Below are 18,296 nucleotides of genomic sequence, written 5' to 3'. Positions count from 1 at the left end.
TTACGTGGAGTAAAACAACATTATGTTTTAACAAAATTTCAATGAGAAAGGTTGCGCAGCTTAATGACCTATGCGAAGACGTTTGTTCAAAAATCNCGAAAATCTGATGCAGGGCCTTATAGATGTCGAGTGGATTTCAAGGAGGCACCAACCCGGAATGTCAAAGTCAAATTGAGCCTTATTGGTAAGTTCCATTGTAACTAAAGTTATTAGGAAAGAGAAAGCAACATCCTCACTATGTAACTATGAGTAATGGGGTTTGTTATTGCTTGAGTGGAAGCTAGGTCTCGTGTCCCCTTCCTGGGATGACAAATCATGAGCATCCGTCATGGTCAAGGAAGTGTGTCAAATGCAAATGCCAAACTTGGATTGGGCTCTCCGGGTCCTTGAATATCTCCATCTTCGTACACTTAGTCGACTATAAATCAAGATTACGGAAATTAATTAAGTTACATGCACACTCCAGTGCCTCATTGGCCATGACATCTCAATGACTTTGGTCGAAAGACAACGATAATAATTGGACCCTAATCCGCGCTAGAATCTCCTCACGTTCCAGAACTGCCAAGTCCTCCAATTTTGCTCGATCAGGAAGGCGCCAAGATGTCATCTTCCATATCTGCAGAATCGCCGCACTTATCACCACCATTGCGAATCAACGCCACACTAGAAGTCACTTGTGAAACAAAAGGAGGTGCGAACGTCTCCTGAGAACCCAATCTTGTGTGGGCGGGGAGAGTTGGGCTGGCGACGGCCTAAAAAAATGAGTAGAAACTTTTAATCTCCTTTTTTATCTTGAGGTGATTTATTGAGTCCCACCCGCCACAAACAAGAACCTCGGTAGAGGAAGCTCAATCGAGAAAACTTTCGTTATCTTCAAGTTTCAGCGCCATCGTCAAAGCCTTTCATATCTATCCGATTTGGGAGTCGAAGAAAACATGAAGAAAATGCATTCTTTCCATACTTACTTAGCTCCTACTTTCGTTTCCAGGCGATCCACTCCCAGAACTGCAATGGTGGCGCTTAGAACCGGTTGAGAGGGCAGGGAGCCTAAGGGGCCAAGAAGTTGAATCAAGCAAAATGCAATTAAAAGGGGAACCCACTCGAATTGAAGGGAACCTAGTGAGACGCACTTTAAAACTTGAACGCTTGCAACGCCAAGATTTTGGCCTCGTGTTGGGATGCTCAGCCACAAACACAGATCTGGTGCCTTCCCCACAGACCATGCTAAAGATTAATATGCTCCGTAAGTTCACTCGGGAAATTCTTTCTCTTTCTTCTCGTTCCTTCTCTTTACCCAACGTGGAAAGAGTGGGAAATCCAAGCAGAGAAATGAGGAATTTTCAAATTTTTCGTACGCTTGAAGAAAACTCTGCCAAATGGTAGGAAAAGAACGAATTCCACTGGAATTACCAATCCATAAACATAGCTTGAAAAGACCGCCTCCTTTTTTTTCAGTTCCGCCAATTCGTGCCAAAATAGAACGGGAATGGAGCTATTTTCTGGCTGGAAAAACATACAACATTTCGTGTCAAATTCAAGGTTCCAATCCAGCTGCCTACGCCAAGGTCAAAATCGGAAATCGAGAGCTCAAACTTTTGGACGATCAGGTAAGAAATAAGACTTCCTCGCGTGCAAAAGCCTCCCTTACGATTCTTTAGTGAGCCAGCCATAATAAATCGCGACTTAGTCTGGGTAAGAAAAAAAAGTTCCTGGTTTATGCAAATGCCGCGGAACGAGGACACTGACAAAATTCAGGTTCATAATGAGAGACGTAACTTTGAAGGCCGTCTAATCATTACGTGAATCTTAGCCATAAACAAGGTCATAGAGAACCACTCTCCGAAAAAGGAAAACACCAGACTTTTTTTTCGGGAGGGCTCGACATTTGGATATTTTGAGTACCTCGCCTTCTTTTTCAGACTTTGGGTGAGCTCTTCACAAATTTCCATCAAAAATTGTGGAGCCCATAGGCGAAATTGAAAGCCTGATTGCAAAATCATTTTTTTAACAAAACACTTCTCAAAGTTTCAAGCGATTAATTTCTTTTGCACTTGGAAAGGAAAAGCTCCGCCCAAACCGTTTCATTCACTCCAACTTTGGGGGGTCAATTAATCCAGAAAGTATAAAGGTTTAGACAGGATCTCTTCGGAGCGCAAACAGTCTTGGTCGAGTTCGATAGTCAAGCGTTCTCATAGGGAATTCATGCCATATTTTAATTTGCTCATTTCCTTTGAAACTCGTGACAACTCTCAGCGACCCAACTTTCCAAATGATGAAGTATGACAAAAGCTGATAGAATCGAGAAACTAACGCAGGTGCTCGCCTGGTTGAACAATGGACTTATTTCTGTACTTTTCTCCACCAGAACGAATCCGAGGTTCAAGGTCGAAAATCCACAATTCGTGTGGTCTTCGTCCCCACCGTTGATGACCATGACGAGTTCTTATCCTGTCGGGGTGAGAATCCACACCTCACCACGAACAATGCCGTGGAAGATCAGTGGAAGATCACAGTACAATGTGAGTTGGAGGTTGAAACAGTACCTAAAATACAACAGTGGTTCTATTTTCCTTGTGATGATCGTGAAAGTCATGGCCGCTGACGAAGTCTCTACAAGTCAATCCCGTACTTGGTTTGGAGAGGTAGATGGAAATACTGCTGGTAGTGGTGGTGGCGTGCTTTAAATAGATAGATATGGAGTCCTAATGATCCAAGTTGAGGAGGGGAAGGTCGGGCTTTAATACAGGCAACCGTGAATATTCCATGAGCGGAATGATATTCGGACCACTTTTACGGTACGCTACCATTAGCAGAGAAAATGACAGTGAAACAAAAACATTGATATGATTCCACGTACCAGGACATGGAGGGCGTTCCTCATGAATGAAACATGAACCACCTCATCAATGTGATCTGTAAATGATCTTGAGACGCGTATTTGCTTGCTCATGTCGTTTGGTCGTATCGTTCTAACTTACATCAACATAATTCCAGATGTTCCCAAGGTCACCCTGAATCTGGTGGATTATCCCGCTCAAAAAGTGGAGCTGAATGAAAACGATAATTTGGAAATGAAGTGCGTCATTGATGCCAATCCCAAAGCCCACGTCGTCCATTGGAGAAAGGATGTAAGTCGATCCCTATCAATCATGGAGGGACACCCAAGTTTTTACGTTTGGTGCTCCTCTGGCTTCGCCCATGAGGTTTGAGCTCAGGAAAAAGTATTCTTAGATCTCCTATTTCTTCCTTGTCTCAGGGAATAGCGCTGAATGGAGGTCCAGGTTTGACAATGCGGAACGTCATGATGGAAAGCGAGCGCCAATCATCTTCAATATTGCTTTTGGAAGATGTCCAAGCTGATAAAACCACTGGAAATTATACTTGCGTGGGAGAGAACCTTCTCGGACGAGGGTCCTCGAACCCTCTGGAAGTCAGAGTCAAATGTAAGGAAAGGACTGGCTTGATCTGTATGATAACGACATGAATAAAAAAGCAAATACCCCGCCATGTACCGAGATAGTATGTTCATGTTCAAGTGCTTACAGATCCTCCAAAGTGTGCCAGATCAGGATCTCTGCTCCATTACGTTCGAGTTGGTCAAAAAGTTGATCTTCCATGTGTCGTGGGAGCTTTCCCCTTGGAAAATATCCAATTCGAATGGTCTTTCTACCATGTTCACGACAAAAATTTGAACAAAGAGGCCATTTGGACAAGGTACCCGAAGCGCTATGCTATGGTTATTGTACTCGTAACTTTCACGTAACATTAATCTCAACGTCCTGACGCTAATGTGTACACGCATGAAAAACAATCACTTTTAAAGGGTTTCCCTGGCATTGATTTTGTTTCAGATCCCCTGGTGCAAATGATCCTTTGCAAAATAACTTGCAGTACCAGCCGAACTCTACCAAGGACTATGGAACACTCCATTGTAGGGCTTCTAATGTAGCTGGTCGACAAGTCACACCATGTATTTTTGAAATCAAGCCCAAAGGTATATAATCATTTCTTAATCGTAGCTTGATTTAAATTAATGCAACGAAGATGTTGATGCATTTCTTTGGCCTTGAAGATCCTTCCATAGGTTCCGAATAGAACCACATGTTAATTATATTTGGCTGGGAAATTATGTCATAGTCTGTGGTAACCGGGCGTTACACTCAGTTTCACTTTACAGGCGCTCCCAAAGTGGAGGATTGTGAGGTCGTGGCCACTGGCCTCAAATGGGTTCGACTTCAGTGCCTCATTGATTCACCATACGAGCCATTGTTACCAGAAGGTCATGGATATGGAACCAGAGTCAAGTATGAACTTATTTCTCCCTCAATGTGGTTTATGTTTAAGAAAGTACCATTCTTTTCTTGTCCAAGGACAAGTGGAGCGAGGCCATTCATTTGGAAAACTTTTTTAAAAAGGTCGTTTGAGGTCACTGAGGGAACAAAAGCGCAGTGAATTAGAGGCAGAAAAGAATGGATGGAGAGACGGGGGGGGGGAGGATTTTTCTTTAAATGTTGTAGGTTTTTAGTGGTCAACAGCGAAAATGAGAGTTTGAAATTTTACTACTTGAGAACCAACGGGGTTAATTGCAGAATAACGGCCTTCGAGGAGAACTCCCCTGACATAAACAGCAATAAACTTGGGAAAGATGGCCGTCCATTGGTAGCTCCACCAGAGACGGGAGTCGAGATCGAATCCTTTGTCCTGACCTCGGTCCAATCCAGTGCCTTGGAACACACTGGTTTAAGGGACCTGCGGCGCGCAGATGTGACCTTATCAGGTTTATCGAGCGGAAGTCGTTACCGCCTCCAAGTGACCGCATTCAATTCTCTCTCCGAGGCCGAGGCCCGAGAACGCTTAACCTCCAACGAGCCTCAAATGTTCGAAATAGCAGTTACCACCCTAACTGAGCCTGATCCAATCATTCTGCGGAAAAAGGTGGAGGAAAATGCCAACGGCATTCCTCCAATCGCCGATGATATTAGCAACGTGGTGTCATCCGACACCAATCGAAGACCTTGGTCCGCAGAAGATAATTCTCTTCCACCTGATGAGGTTATGGTGGTGGAGGTGGAGGCCTCATCGATGCCATCCAAAATAATGAAGCCTCCTCGTGGTCCTAGACCCAACGAGAAAAGTGATCAACCGCTTCTCATTCCAATCAATGATCCAATCAGACTCCTACCCATCATTGGTGAGTATCCCTTGTCACCGTTCTCGTCGGCAACGAGAAGCAATCCTCGATCAAGTTATTTGGTAGTGGATTCATGCCCCATCCACCGATGAGAAGAGCGTTGCACTTTCGGTTGACCAACCACGTTTTCGCCTCACAATTCCTCTTGCATGCGAATCTGCACAAGTTTCTCGTAGGTCATTGTAAGATGAGGTGCGCTTAGAGTACATGCCCACATTTATGTAACTAGGACATGGACCTCAAGACTTTTTTGATGTACTCAAATCCTCAGGCGATACTTCAAACCACGCAAGCAGTCGAAAACATCCCAAAGAACTTTCCAGTCTTCATTTTTGCACTTGCATGGGGTAAAGAATGAGTGCAGTTTTTTGTCCCATCCTCGGAACAAGCTTTCCTTGTAGGGACATCTAGACATCTTGAGAAGAGCCATGGTCCTTATTTCCATTACAAGCAACCATTGATTGGAGGTCTCAATGCTCTATCCCCATTTTGCGGTGCCACTCTCCCGGATGGAACAGAATATCAGTAGTGTCGGAGAAAAACCGCACCGCGATCCACATTCGGACTTAAGCCGAGCTTTGGACCACTTATGGACACTCACGCAATTTCAGAAAGTTTGTGCCACTCGTATTGCCCTCGCTCTGGATCCCAAAAGGGGTGTGATGGAAACTTTTTTTTGAGACATGAACATCTGCTCATCCTGAAAAGCGAGGGGGGATTTCAAGGGTCCCGATGAGGTCATACATACCCCCCCCCCCCTTCTTTCGAATGATCATACTACGCCGCAACCAAATTGGAAACATGGGGACCGTAAAATATTGGGAAGAGAGGGATTTATGCCAAAGGGCGAGATTGTTCGAATTTGTTGGGGATAGAGATAAAACGAGCGAAATGGCGTGACCATAAAACCAATCTCAATAAAAGAGTATTCCTTCCTTCTTAGGTGTATTGGCTATTGTTGTGATTGTTCTGATCCTGATTGCCGTCATGATTGTGGTGATCATGAGGAGTCGAAACTACAACGCAGGGGATCCAAGTGCCAAAACTCATGTCGGATTCAACCGGTCACTCGATTTTGACATTGATGGTGATCAAGACGGAGATGAAAATTCCGTTGATAAAGGTTAGCATGCGCGGCAAATTATAGATCAACTTATTTGCACATTAAATAGGCTCAGCCTACTTTTCCTGCTGCAAAAAAAAGTTAGGGTAAAGGTCTGGCGATTGCTTTAGGTTACGAAATCTGCCGCATATGGCAATACCGGTACATGTGGTAACGCCTGAATGACGTTTAATTGCAAGTTGAAAAAAAGTTTCTCAAATATGTTGCAAAAATGAGGCGCTCAGTGCTGACTGATCTGAACACGCCAAGTTTGGTCGAAAGCACGGGGGCAGTAAGACACTATTGTTGTTTCAAAATGGACTCAATTTTGACTCTTCTCCTGGACCCTTCTGAAATGGCATCTTGGCATTGTTGAATTTGAAATGCCCGCGGGCATTGACTGGTTACAAATACTTCCTACTTCGTATCCTCAGCAATCAGGAAGAATTTGGAATCCCTGGCGAAAGTGGATAGCTATGAGCAGCTGAATAACGTCCGCTTTGAGGGCTTTTCGTCCTTGGAACGAAGACGTTCCAACACGAATAGCAGTTCCACGTCATCTTCCAATCACAATCATCCCACATCACCAAACAGAAAATCAAATTTGCTGATTGAAGTTACCCCCAAATCCTCAACAACTTCTTCCTATTCCGACCGAAGACGAAGTCAGGTATGTGCGAAAGTGTTCTACAGCTAGTTTTTGTTCTTCCCGTCGTCAAACACAATTTTGTTTCGACTCCCAATGGAAACGAAAATGATAATAAGATCAAGTATTATCAAGAATGTCATAAATCCTTGTTGCATCAGAGATCATTTTGAAATGTCACAGAGTGGCATGAAACATCTGGGAATTGCACTTCTATCCCGATGAACAGGAATTTCTACCCACACTTTGTCCATTGATTTCAGTCGCTTTTGGAATCGGATCTCGATTTTGATCCCAGGAGATCCCTCACAAAGGCATATGTTCATAGTACTGAAGTGCCAGTGGGACCACTCTGTATTATTGAGGATGATTTCTCGGAATCCAGGCCCGATTTGGAAGTGCGTAAGCTCATATTGGGAACAGAAGTCTGGCACTCAGACTTGGGGGAATCAAGGTTGATGATTTCACTTTTCAGGAGAATGCATCTACTTCAAAGACTGAGGACCATTTCCCGTTTAGAGAGGCCATTCAAGCTCCAACTGCCGTGAGCAGAATCGAGCAACTCACTATTCTCACTACTCAAGGTATACACTATTAGTGAATGTATCACACGCAATATCACAGACACATGGAACGAAACACAAACGATATCACGTAGTATTTCATTGATGGCTGGAGAGCGGTTACAACAGTTCGCTTTAGTATTTATAACGTGAACATCGACGTGGCTCACAAAAAACTGTACTTGTGCCTGACTTAGGAATGCAAATGCTTTTGTATTTACCAAGGAATTTACTTATAGAGAAGAGGATGTCACTGGGGTAAACTTTCTTAAGAAAAAGGATGTTCAAATCTCATCAAGGTCTTGAAAAAATTCCATTAGTACACCCAAGGGTCGTGCTTAATTCGTTCCAGTGCTCCATTCCCCACCCAAGAAAGAGGTGACTTTTGCTCCCTTGGTTCAAGAAATGGAACCCGATGACCTCAATCTGCTCCATTCCGAATACTCCTCAGGAGATTCCACATCAAAATCAGAGGAGGGGACGATATCGTCCTCATCCAGTCACACCACAGAGGCAGCAAACCCTTCTGGATCTTCGTCTTCTTCCTCCTCCTTGGTGTCCTCCACGTCTCAAAGTTCCAAAGTTGACGGAAAAAAGAAATCCCAACAAACTTTGGATCTGAAACGGAGATCGTCGGATTCTACCCTTGAATCTGAATGTTTGATATGATGACAAAGCAAGAAAAAGAAAACTGACCACAAATACAAACTCAGATTCAGCTCGAATTATTTGCCCATTTCAAGAGGACATTTTACTTTAAGTGCAATTGCATGACCATACAATGTATTGTCTTACCATTAGACATGGATTGTGTGTGATCAAAGGATCCAGACGTGAAAAGCTTTCGTCATTCCCACTGAGGCCCTTTTGAGTTTAATTTATTTTTCACACGAGAGGAAGTTTGGCCATTTTTTACGTTAACTTAAAAATGACCCCGATCTTTGAATAAGATATACGTACATTTAAATTAGTATTCAAAGTGGAGTGCTAAACCAATTTCAGAATGACAGATGCTGCCTAGATTTTCTTTACAGTTTTGATTCCATTTGCAAATAAATGATATGTTCCCAAGCAATCATTAATCTTAAATTAGAGGTTGCAAAGTATTTATTTTCCAACTTCCGTCGAAAGCATGAAGTTGAAGAGTCTCTGTAACTTAAAAAGTAAGCTATTGAAAATTGCGTACTAGACATTGGACAAATCGTTAATAACGTTGGCCCCTGGTCCATAGGTGTTAATGAAATTCCATGTCAATACATTACCGAAAATACTGTTTTGTTAGGTTTTGGGCAGTGGTACTTTTAATGTACCTTAAGTCATTCAATACATTAATTTTAGCTACTTTCAAGGATGCTTTTTAGAAGTTACACCTTTCGTTGCATTATCAAAAAAAAACTCAACGACAAATCTTAGTTGAGCAAACACTTAATTAAAAAATGATAACCACCGTGGACAAGAGAGCGCCATTTATTATGTGGTTTCAGGACAACTTGTCCCATGACAACCCGACCAAGGACAGCCCGACCAAGGACAACTCCACCCAAGAGACAACTTGACCCAGCAGTTTTTTGGTGCCTAAAGCGGAGATTGTAAAGGAAAATTTTGGCTGTCTCTGATGTTAGAAGCCATTGACTTGTCATTTTATTTGATTGGTTAGTCTTTCTTTGTTTTGGGCACAATCGTAGTAAATTGGGGGAAACTGTTTTTCAATCTCCAATTTGGGAGCGGTACAATACCCACCATTTTCAACTAAAAGGAACACATTTCTCACGACGCAACCTCAAGTACAAATAAGGTGGTGTTTTAAGGGATTCCTTTTATATTCAAATTCAAAAATGCCTATTTAGGCAAACGTACAAATATTCGTGCCGTGCCATTTCTAAAGACAGACGTTCTGGCTAAATCGCATTTGCTAGTTAGCTACCTAATATGATCACCAAGATCGGGAAATTGTGCTCGAATGAAAGGCAAAGATCCCTGGGATATGGTCGGTATCGCTATGAATGAGAACTATCATTTGTGTCGCATTCAAGCAATGATATTTTTCCTCCACGTGCGTGAGCAATCACTTGTGATCTAAAATGAGTATCATTTCAAAATTTGGTTTGCGCCCTGTTCAAGTAATGATCAGCAACTTGAATAAGATAAGGCAGGCAAAATTCCAATCACGAGGGCAAGCGCAGAGAAGGATGGCTGAGGTTCAGGATGACCACAAAGCTTGTCAAGAATATGTTTGACAGGATCTGCAGGAAGAACGCCCACGGACCCTCGAACAGATTGACAAACACAACCCTGGCCCTTAAAGCTTATTGGAAGTCCAATCTCCATTTGATTAGCAATGCAACCAGCAAGGAAGCAGATGCAGACCTTTCTTGCATGAGGTCCAGCAGGATGACCTTTGACCTTTGTGTTGGACATATAAAAACTGTTATAATTGGATCTCACCATCATCGACACTCTTTATCTAAGGTTCCGTGTAAAGTGTTATTTCATGTTCCGGCTCTTCCCGCGCATTTTTGTTCTCGTCGTTTTCTGTAAAAAACCAGTTGAGTAGTCCACGCCTGCTCGTACAGGTTTTGGTTCGATAGAAATAAAAAGCACTACGGTTAAACTATACGGTTGATTATATCAAAATCTAACAAAAACATGTAACTGCACAACCTTATCAAAACTTCCAGGCTCACGGGGTAATAGGCAAAACCTTCTGTAACATTCCTCTGAAGCATTAAGCCATTCTTTGTCTCCAATAGCCATCGTCTGTGATGTTATGGGCCTGGGTGATCACGATTGGAGAAATGCTGCCGTTTGGCCTACGTTCCCCTTATTGTGAATATGAACGACTTGCATTACGACATGTTGGAAGCCGACGTCATCCCCTGGCTCCAGAAAGCAGATGGAAATGGCCCAAATGTTTTTCATCAAGACGGAGCACCTGGCCATACCACTGTCATGGTTCAACAGCTTTGCTTCCATTCTTTCCCGTCGTCCTGGGTGAAACAATTGTGGCCTTCATCAACGCCTGACTGCAACTCAATGGGCTTTCCTGTCTGATCCATACTTGTGGCCAAGGCTTGCTCAGGGATTCATCAAGGTGTCGACACTCTGAAACTCTCCTGCGAGGCTACGAGCATGGATGGGTTTAATACGCAAAAGGCATGTTCCTCTGAATCTGTGCCCAGGTCAAACCATACCTGTCTAGGCCATTACTAAGGTTATCAAAATTATGCATAAAAGAGGACCTCAATATACAAATAAAGATGCAATAAAACAAGCCCAGGATGCATATGACCTTCAAAGATGCTTAATATTGCTATAGCACACTAAGGTATTTTTCAGTAATTTGTTAAGCTGGACATATTTTCTAACAACATGCTCTGATTTCAGTGGATCAGGATCTGATTAGTAATCTAAGACTTAATTTCCATAACAATCACAAGTGTTGTCAGTACAACAGCTTTGATTGGTCCCCTCTATGTAATCAAAAGCCAGTGGAGACACTTCAAGTTTGGATGGCTGGTGTCAGGGTGTTTGGATGGCTGGTGTCAGGGTGTTTGGGATAGGTACTGAGATCACAGCATGAAAGGAAAATTCAATTTTCTCCCGGAGATCACCAGTTTCTATACCAAAGGAAACCTACTTGTTATTATTAGAAATCAACTTTAGTCAATACCATTCTTTGAAAATCCTCAGTGGGTTGCTGTTTATGGGATTTTGTTTGATAAAATTTGCTCATTCAAGATTTTCCAGTGTGTCGTATAATCGTCTGTGTCCTAGGAAAGAGATGACTGGCGGGCCCCTTAATTGTCAAGTGAAGACATACGTCAGGGATGCTAATTTCTCATAAAAGTATCGAAAATACAAATTTTCTGCCCAAACAAAATCAGTCAAAGAAGCCTAAAATGCATAAAAATGTGAAAGCGAACCAAAGGTGCAAATGATGCAAATAAAGTTTTAGGATGCAAAAACATGCAATTAAGGACCCAGGATGCAAATAAATGTTATTTGCGTAATTTTGAGAACACTAGTCATTTCCTACAAAGGCGGTTACGCTAAATATGTTTAAACAAAAAGTGAAGATACTGGTATGCTCCAATTGCACAAGAAACCTTAGCTCAATTGATATGGCCATAAAGAAGATACAATAAAAAGTACAGAGTCCAATGATGAGTGAGCTTGTCCTCTTTTTTTATTAGCGCAAAGCTGGCTCATTTTGCAGTCTTTAGACTTCAGTAGTAAGTTTTAAGCACACAGAGGTTCTTATTTTCTTATTAGTGTTTTCTTTAGCGTTCCCGTCCATACTCCAGTAATTCATGTCTTTGCCTGGTACTGTAGTCTCTAGGATTGGTATCTGGGCCAAAGTTTTGTGAACGGGGATTTTTGGACGCCCATGTAAGGGACTGGTGACGAGTTGAGTCCAATATTAAGCACCAAAACGCTAAACCGTTTTTCAAACTAATTACAGCCTTTGCTAAATATTGTATAATGAGCGGATTTATTTGCCTTCAAATAAATGCAACAGTTGCTTTGATACCAAATTCAAGTTGACAGCCACAACGTAAATCAAATGTTTGTCTTCAAATATGTAATACTACAGTAAGTCAAGAAATTGTTGTTATCGTAAGGATGAGAACGCAATATGAGTGTTAAAATAAACTGTAGGTCTCTGCTCATCGTTGGCGAGTGTCTATTGAGATAGGTTATTATCGTGGCTTAGGATGTATTTCTTATTCTGATTCGTTGGTACATGACCAAAGTGCCATCTGTGGTAGCCTTCTCAACTTTAATTATCACGGCGAGAGAAATCCGTCAAAGAGCCATGGGGCAACTGGAGGCCTGCAAGACCCAAGTAATATAGGCAAGGATCTCGATGTACTCAATGTGCATAAGCTATTATTTATCGTGAAATAATACTAGCCTATTTGATTTGCTGTATGCTTGGAGGAATCAAAAAGTGCTTCCTGAAGATGTGCATCCGCATGGATAATTAGATAAGATATCAAAAACGATTTGATGTCTCCAATAAAAGCTAGTTCTTCTAATACATGGCAACACCAATTTCTTGACATGCTGTACAATTATTGAACTGAATTCCCAAGTCTGCAGTTGCATCCACATTTGATAATTAGCAACCCACGGCTAAAGACTGGTATGTGGTTGAAATTTACACTAAATGTTTGGAAAAGTGTCTGGTTCACAGCATTTATTTCCACTGGATTCTCAATGGAAGCCCTCTTCGACAAAGTTTATCTTTCACAATACCCCCCAGAGTGGTGGAACGAAACCTATTTGAACATTGGGTTTGTATGGAACTAAATTTAATTTGCCAATGGTACAAGTAAAATGGAACATTTTTTAGAAGCCTCAATGGATGTTCCCATTTTTGTAACGTCTTGTGTATTGGGTTTACGTGGAGCAGAGAGGAAACGCGGTGTTTAATTTGGAAAGCTTTAGAGAAAAAATCATTTCAGCTCGCCACATCAAAAGAAAACACGATTCCTGTTTGGTTGAAAAATGGTACCAAGAGTAATGGTAAGTAAACTTCAAAGTCCCAAAGGTTGAATCCATCATATGGATCATTTTACTACTTTCCCTCGTTAGCCAAATTTGGACGAGGACAGCTCAAAGTACCAGGGCAGACACTGTTCGGATACTACTTTAATCACAAATAATGTAAAAATCGCAGCATAAGTCCGAAATTCAGTAGGGTCAAAGCAGGAAATACAAGGATGGTTAGCTAAAGATGATTCCACGGAGACTGTCTTCCTGCTCATAATTCTACAGGGTATTAAAAACCAATAGTTACTTGCCATTAAAGCTAATGAATCGATCTAGAAAAAAGGTGAGTTGTAAAATCCTTGAATTTTACCTTAATGCCAAATTTAGGAAAAACTACCAAAAAAGCATAACTAAAAAAATTCAAGTAGTACCTAGTGAAGCCAGTGTGACCAAATGTTCGAAGGGACACTATAACATAGTTCATACGCATCTCTTTCATACCTAATATAATTTGAGAAGCCTATTTTACAAGTAGATGTGAAGGAAATTAAATGAAGTGCTTAAATACTTTTGAAGAAGGCAAAACAGGATAAAAACAACAGAAATAACATGTGAACGTGGGCGGAGGGGGTAAGGGTTGTCTAAATTAGGTAAATATTGCGTTTAGGTAAAGTTTGCAATTCAAATCCTTCCCATCTGACAAATTTGTCAGGCGCGTCATTTTAGTCCAGATTCCAGTGATCTATGGACCATTCCATGGAATTTGGTTTGGTGAAGTAAATAAATACACAATAAACAGAAAGGTTATTCTTCCAAATTCCTGCTATTTGCCAATCTTGGTTTCAAAAAGATTGTGACAGAGATCTAAAGGTTGAAGTGCTCGGCTAGTCCTGGTCCTGATGGAATATCGTCAAGCGTGTTAAAAGGTTTTGGTGGCACGGCAGCTTTTGCACTCTCCGTGATTTTTTCGCTCTAATTCGTCTGGTGAGGTACCTCTTAATTGGCGATGCGCAAACGTATTCCCGTTATTGAAAAGGGGCGGTGTTACAAAACCTTGTAATTACCGATCGATATCTCTTACTAGTGTTTGTGGAAAGCTCTTGGAGCGGTTAGTTCAAAATCATCTTTCGAGTTTTATTTCTGAAAACGGATTAACCGACACGGATCGATATGGGTTCTTTCTGGGTAACTCTTGTACGACCGATTTTCTGAAATTTTATGAATTTTTCTCTCGGGCTCTGGATGATGGAAAGGATGTGCATATAATTCACTCAATTAGATTTGTTTTTTCACGGCTCTTTGGTAAGACGTAATTATTTTAAAACCTAATAAGTTTATTGTTCATTAATGTTTATGCTTAGCTTTCGCAGTTTTTCTCTGATTTTGTGTTTTAGTATTTCTAGTTCCGCATTGCTATTTGTTGAGTTCGTAGTTCTTTAGTTTGGCTTTATTGGTCATTGACAGTAAGTAATTATTGTTCATTAGCGTATTGATTTCATTTTGTGTTAGATCAGATTGTTGAGTTTATTTCTGTTTTTTTGTCTTATTTTCATAATTTACATATGTTCTTGATTTTCTTCTTGTTTACTATTTCCATCTTAGATTTGCATATTTAGTTTGATGTGAAGTAGTTCATTCCTATTGTGCTCTGTTGTCCTGTATCTCAGGACAAGATTGCATAGCCTTTTAGTTCTTTTCTTTTTCTTGGTCTCTTGATTTTGCTGCTCATAGATAGTTCCTCCTGCATCCATGATGGAATCTATTTTTGGAGAAGTCAGTAAAGAGGCTAGACAATATATGGACTTGGTCTTGGCAGGGAAGGATCTTTCCGTAGTCAATAAGCCCTTTCATAAAGACGCTTTAGTTGCTTGGGTCAATGAAACTAGGGTGGTGATGCATGAAGAACGGGCCCACCCAGTAGTTGAGATGTCGACTGATTTGACCAATGTAGAGGTTGAAGTAGTAGCTCCTCTTGAAATAGAGCAGGAAAAGACAGTTGTAGAGAAAACAGTCTGTCCTGTTTACCGGAAGCAGCCATGTCCTGAAGAAGGAGAAGGCTGTCAGTTTGACCACCCCAAATGGTGTCAAAGACTTCTCAAGTTCGGCCTTGAGAAGTACAATAGGAAGAAGGGATGTTCAAAGGTAGATTGTCCTTTTTTCCACCCGTACATGTGCCGTCAGTCCATGAGACTTAAGACATGCTTCAACGTACGGTATACCTCTGTCCACGTGGAAGGAACGCAAAGGCAACAAAGGTACAGACAAGCTCAGTCTCATTGTTGATGTTGCGATCCTTCACAACATACATCTCTGGCATGGCTGATCTTTTGTATTGAGAAAGACTGAAAGCACTTGGAATTTCCAGTATTCAACGAAGGTATGAACAATACCTTATAATATATGAGTTCAAATGTGTTCACGGTCTGTGCCCAAATCCTGGTATTCAAACAACGTACAGTGAGAGGAGAGGAATATCATGTAGCGTAAATAATGCTAATAATTCTAGGGATTTAACACTGATTAAGATAATGGAAAGAGCCCGATGTGGTAAACCGGGGTCCGAAACTATATAACCTCTTGTCGTCGGACTTGAGGCGAGTCTTTGTTACCTCTGACCATGCCTTATCATTTAAAAATCATCTAAATAAGTATTTGTCCAAGATCCTTGACGTCGGACTAGGGGCTTCATAGATCGGCTAAAACCAATTCGTTGGTAGACCAAGTGTTTTATTACTGTGCCTGACCATTTCGTTATAGTTTGTTTTTAATCAATCAGACATGACATTTTTTACATTGAATGACATTCATTGTATCGGTTACAAAATCCGGAAAATCTTAGCTACAAAAAAAAAGTATTTCTTCTTCTTTTACCATAGTTGATGGAATCCTCACATATGACAAAACAACCTATAAATTTGACCGATATATTCCACCTGATTTTTGGAGTGGGCATTCTATAAATGTGACAACATTGCATCTAGAGAAACCAATCATATTTGGTCAGGGCTCGAATTGGGATATTCTTATGTGTGACGGTTCCTCTAAAATGTGCAAAAAGTGGAGTTTTGGAAATGAGAGCTGGTCGGATTCAAATTCACTTCACAAAAGGCATACTGGTCTAACTGATGCCATCGGTTTAATCGGCCACAGTACGTGGATAATTGGAGGAGAGCATTTCAATGGTAAGATTTCGTCATCTTTCGATTGAATCAATCAATCAATAATTGCTCTTTTTTTGCAGACAGTTTGAGTGAACAAATGACTCCAAGCGGCCGATGGATCGAGGGGAGAAAACTCCCCTTTGTAATGTATCATTTTGGAATTGCTCCGATTGACAAGTCGCACGTTTTGATTGCTGGTGGTTCAAAAGGACAATGGATGAATGAGATCAGAAAGCACAATGTCGATCTTGGAAACTGGACAACTGTCGGACTTTATCCAAATAAAACATCTTTTCCAGGGTGTGAGAGACATCAGCTATTGAATGGAACTGCCGTTGTAATGTGTGTTGGTGGGTTGATCATCAGCAAATCTAGCGTGAAAAGTTCCGTGAAATCATGCGGCGTATATGATATTGGCACTGACTCTTGGTCTTTGATTCCCAAATGGGACTTACCCGTGGCTTGCTCCCGTCCCCAGATCCATGCTGTTGGAAAGAGGCTTTTCGTCTTGGGAGGACACTTTATGGACGAAGAGCGTGATCGTGTTTTGGAATTTAAGGAAGACAAAACATCAGTGTGGCAAGAAATGGTCATCCGTTTGCCAGCGAAAAACTTGGTCATTATTCCTTACAAACTATTAGTTTGGTCACCCAATTAGGCTTGATTGAAATTGGAATTGGGCACACTCTATGGCGTGTTTTGTTCCTTTATAAGAAACACGAGGGTGTACAGGGTGTAAAGAAATTTAAAGACTTCCATGGCTGTTTTCACAATATTTCTCCTTGCTCGAAGATTTTTTTGGACATTAAACCACAAGCATTCCTCAGGCGGAACTGTTAAGTACATAGTGGCATATTACAAATGGTCAAACGATATCCTAGAGGCGATGGGTAACCCTCTGAAAGATTGCCGTCAAAACAATGTCTGAAAATGCAAGTGAGCGCAATCTGAAGGTCAGAACCAAAGCTAAGGGCATCCTGACAGCCGTCAAAGGCCAAGGGACATTGACGAGCCTTTCAGTGTTCATCCACAAACCATTTGAAAGTGCAGAACATTATGCAAATGCGATAAATCCATTTAGAACAGACCGGACCAAGGGCCGAAATCTGGAATTTCAAGAGCCAATCTTTCGGTGGCCAAACAGCAGAGGATGACCCATGTCCTTTAGAGTTAAATCGGATCATTAATAATATGGCACTAGGTATTTCAATAAGCCCTTTTGATGAAAACTGGAGATTTAATATGATCACATTATTCTTTGAGTAAGAGGAAAAATTTTCAGAAGCCACTAAGAGCCGCCCTTAATTTCTTACCACCCTGCCAGAGGTTCGAGTGTTTAAATACCCCGCCTCAGAATAGAACTGTAATATGATTGGAACAACTTTTTCCAACGACATTTATCTGATTTTTTTTAAGTTCGACATTAGTAGTTATGCAGAGAATAAAGCAAAGTAACCACGTATCATTCTGTGATCTTATTTCAAATGAGAAGTCTATTGCACATTTACCAATCTTAGCCAAGGCTGGTTGAAAATTGTGAAGACAACACATTCAAAAATCGTCACCGACTTCGATCAAACTACTGTTGTAGTGGAGGAAATTGGCAGACTGGCGATCTTTTTGGAAAATCATGGCCTTCGTCTTGATAGGTTTAGCTTGAAAACAATTATCTGAGCAATAAGAATGGAGAACATTGATAGAGTTTTGCAATTACACGGCTTAACTAGGCAAGAGAAACAAGATGTCTGCATATTTTGAAAGTGCTTTATTGGTAGGAACTTGCTTTGATGTGTGGAAGCTTAGGGTAGTTCGGCAACAAACGAGTTGAAAAGAATTCCTTACGAGAAAGGGTCAAAAGAATCATTTCGCCATTAAAAGAGTTTTTTTGAGGTTCTGGTAAGCTGAAAGACACAAATTGGCATTGTAAACCGGGTGAAGGTAAGAATCAAGATTGCCAATTTTTGAGAATTTGAATACAGTAATTTCAATCGGGATTCACGAAATTGAATCAATTGCCTGTTTTGCTTTTTGATGATTTTCCATTTTGCTGCTTTTTTCAGGCAACGAAAAAGTGATTTTTTTGCCAAGGTGGAGATTCCCTCACTTTCACATTTGGGTCACGATAGAGAAAGTG

The 18,296-nt window shown here is 41.2% G+C and overlaps 2 protein-coding genes across 2 annotated transcripts in view; both read left to right on the top strand.

Moving 5' to 3' along the window:
* LOC131883381 (uncharacterized) overlaps positions 1-8,242 on the top strand; it is a 16,584-nt gene extending 8,342 nt beyond the window's left edge. The window contains exons 5-20 of the mRNA XM_059230843.1: positions 47-184; positions 560-694; positions 992-1,246; positions 1,459-1,610; positions 2,369-2,522; positions 2,998-3,131; positions 3,260-3,446; positions 3,549-3,717; positions 3,855-3,997; positions 4,181-4,307; positions 4,593-5,194; positions 6,138-6,317; positions 6,731-6,966; positions 7,206-7,340; positions 7,418-7,526; positions 7,858-8,242. Coding sequence (XP_059086826.1) covers positions 47-184; positions 560-694; positions 992-1,246; positions 1,459-1,610; positions 2,369-2,522; positions 2,998-3,131; positions 3,260-3,446; positions 3,549-3,717; positions 3,855-3,997; positions 4,181-4,307; positions 4,593-5,194; positions 6,138-6,317; positions 6,731-6,966; positions 7,206-7,340; positions 7,418-7,526; positions 7,858-8,174 — 3,173 coding nt within the window. The 3' untranslated portion in view covers positions 8,175-8,242. The remainder of the gene's footprint in view (positions 1-46; positions 185-559; positions 695-991; positions 1,247-1,458; positions 1,611-2,368; positions 2,523-2,997; positions 3,132-3,259; positions 3,447-3,548; positions 3,718-3,854; positions 3,998-4,180; positions 4,308-4,592; positions 5,195-6,137; positions 6,318-6,730; positions 6,967-7,205; positions 7,341-7,417; positions 7,527-7,857) is intronic.
* A 4,339-nt stretch (positions 8,243-12,581) lies between these two features.
* Positions 12,582-17,616, top strand: LOC131883540 (uncharacterized). The gene is made up of 4 exons (XM_059231029.1): positions 12,582-12,802; positions 12,862-13,034; positions 15,878-16,183; positions 16,243-17,616. Exons 1-4 carry the CDS (start codon positions 12,654-12,656, stop codon positions 16,818-16,820), a joined length of 1,206 nt encoding a protein of 401 aa, XP_059087012.1. The 5' UTR covers positions 12,582-12,653; the 3' UTR covers positions 16,821-17,616.
* Positions 17,617-18,296: the final 680 nt, after the last annotated feature.

Source organism: Tigriopus californicus, chromosome 7 (assembly GCF_007210705.1).
Source record: "Tigriopus californicus strain San Diego chromosome 7, Tcal_SD_v2.1, whole genome shotgun sequence".
Lineage (NCBI taxonomy): Eukaryota > Metazoa > Arthropoda > Copepoda > Harpacticoida > Harpacticidae > Tigriopus > Tigriopus californicus.
Note: the sequence above shows the minus strand (reverse complement) of the source record. Positions and strands in the feature narration are given on the sequence as shown.

Bases quoted from the DNA above. Each gene is read 5' to 3' on its own strand.
- LOC131883540 (XM_059231029.1), top strand. From the start codon at position 12,654: ATGTGGTTGAAATTTACACTAAATGTTTGGAAAAGTGTCTGGTTCACA. The intron at 13,035-15,877 runs GTAAGTAAACTT...CTTTTACCATAG, and splicing joins AAATGGTACCAAGAGTAATG to TTGATGGAATCCTCACATAT. The intron at 16,184-16,242 runs GTAAGATTTCGT...CTTTTTTTGCAG, and splicing joins TGGAGGAGAGCATTTCAATG to ACAGTTTGAGTGAACAAATG.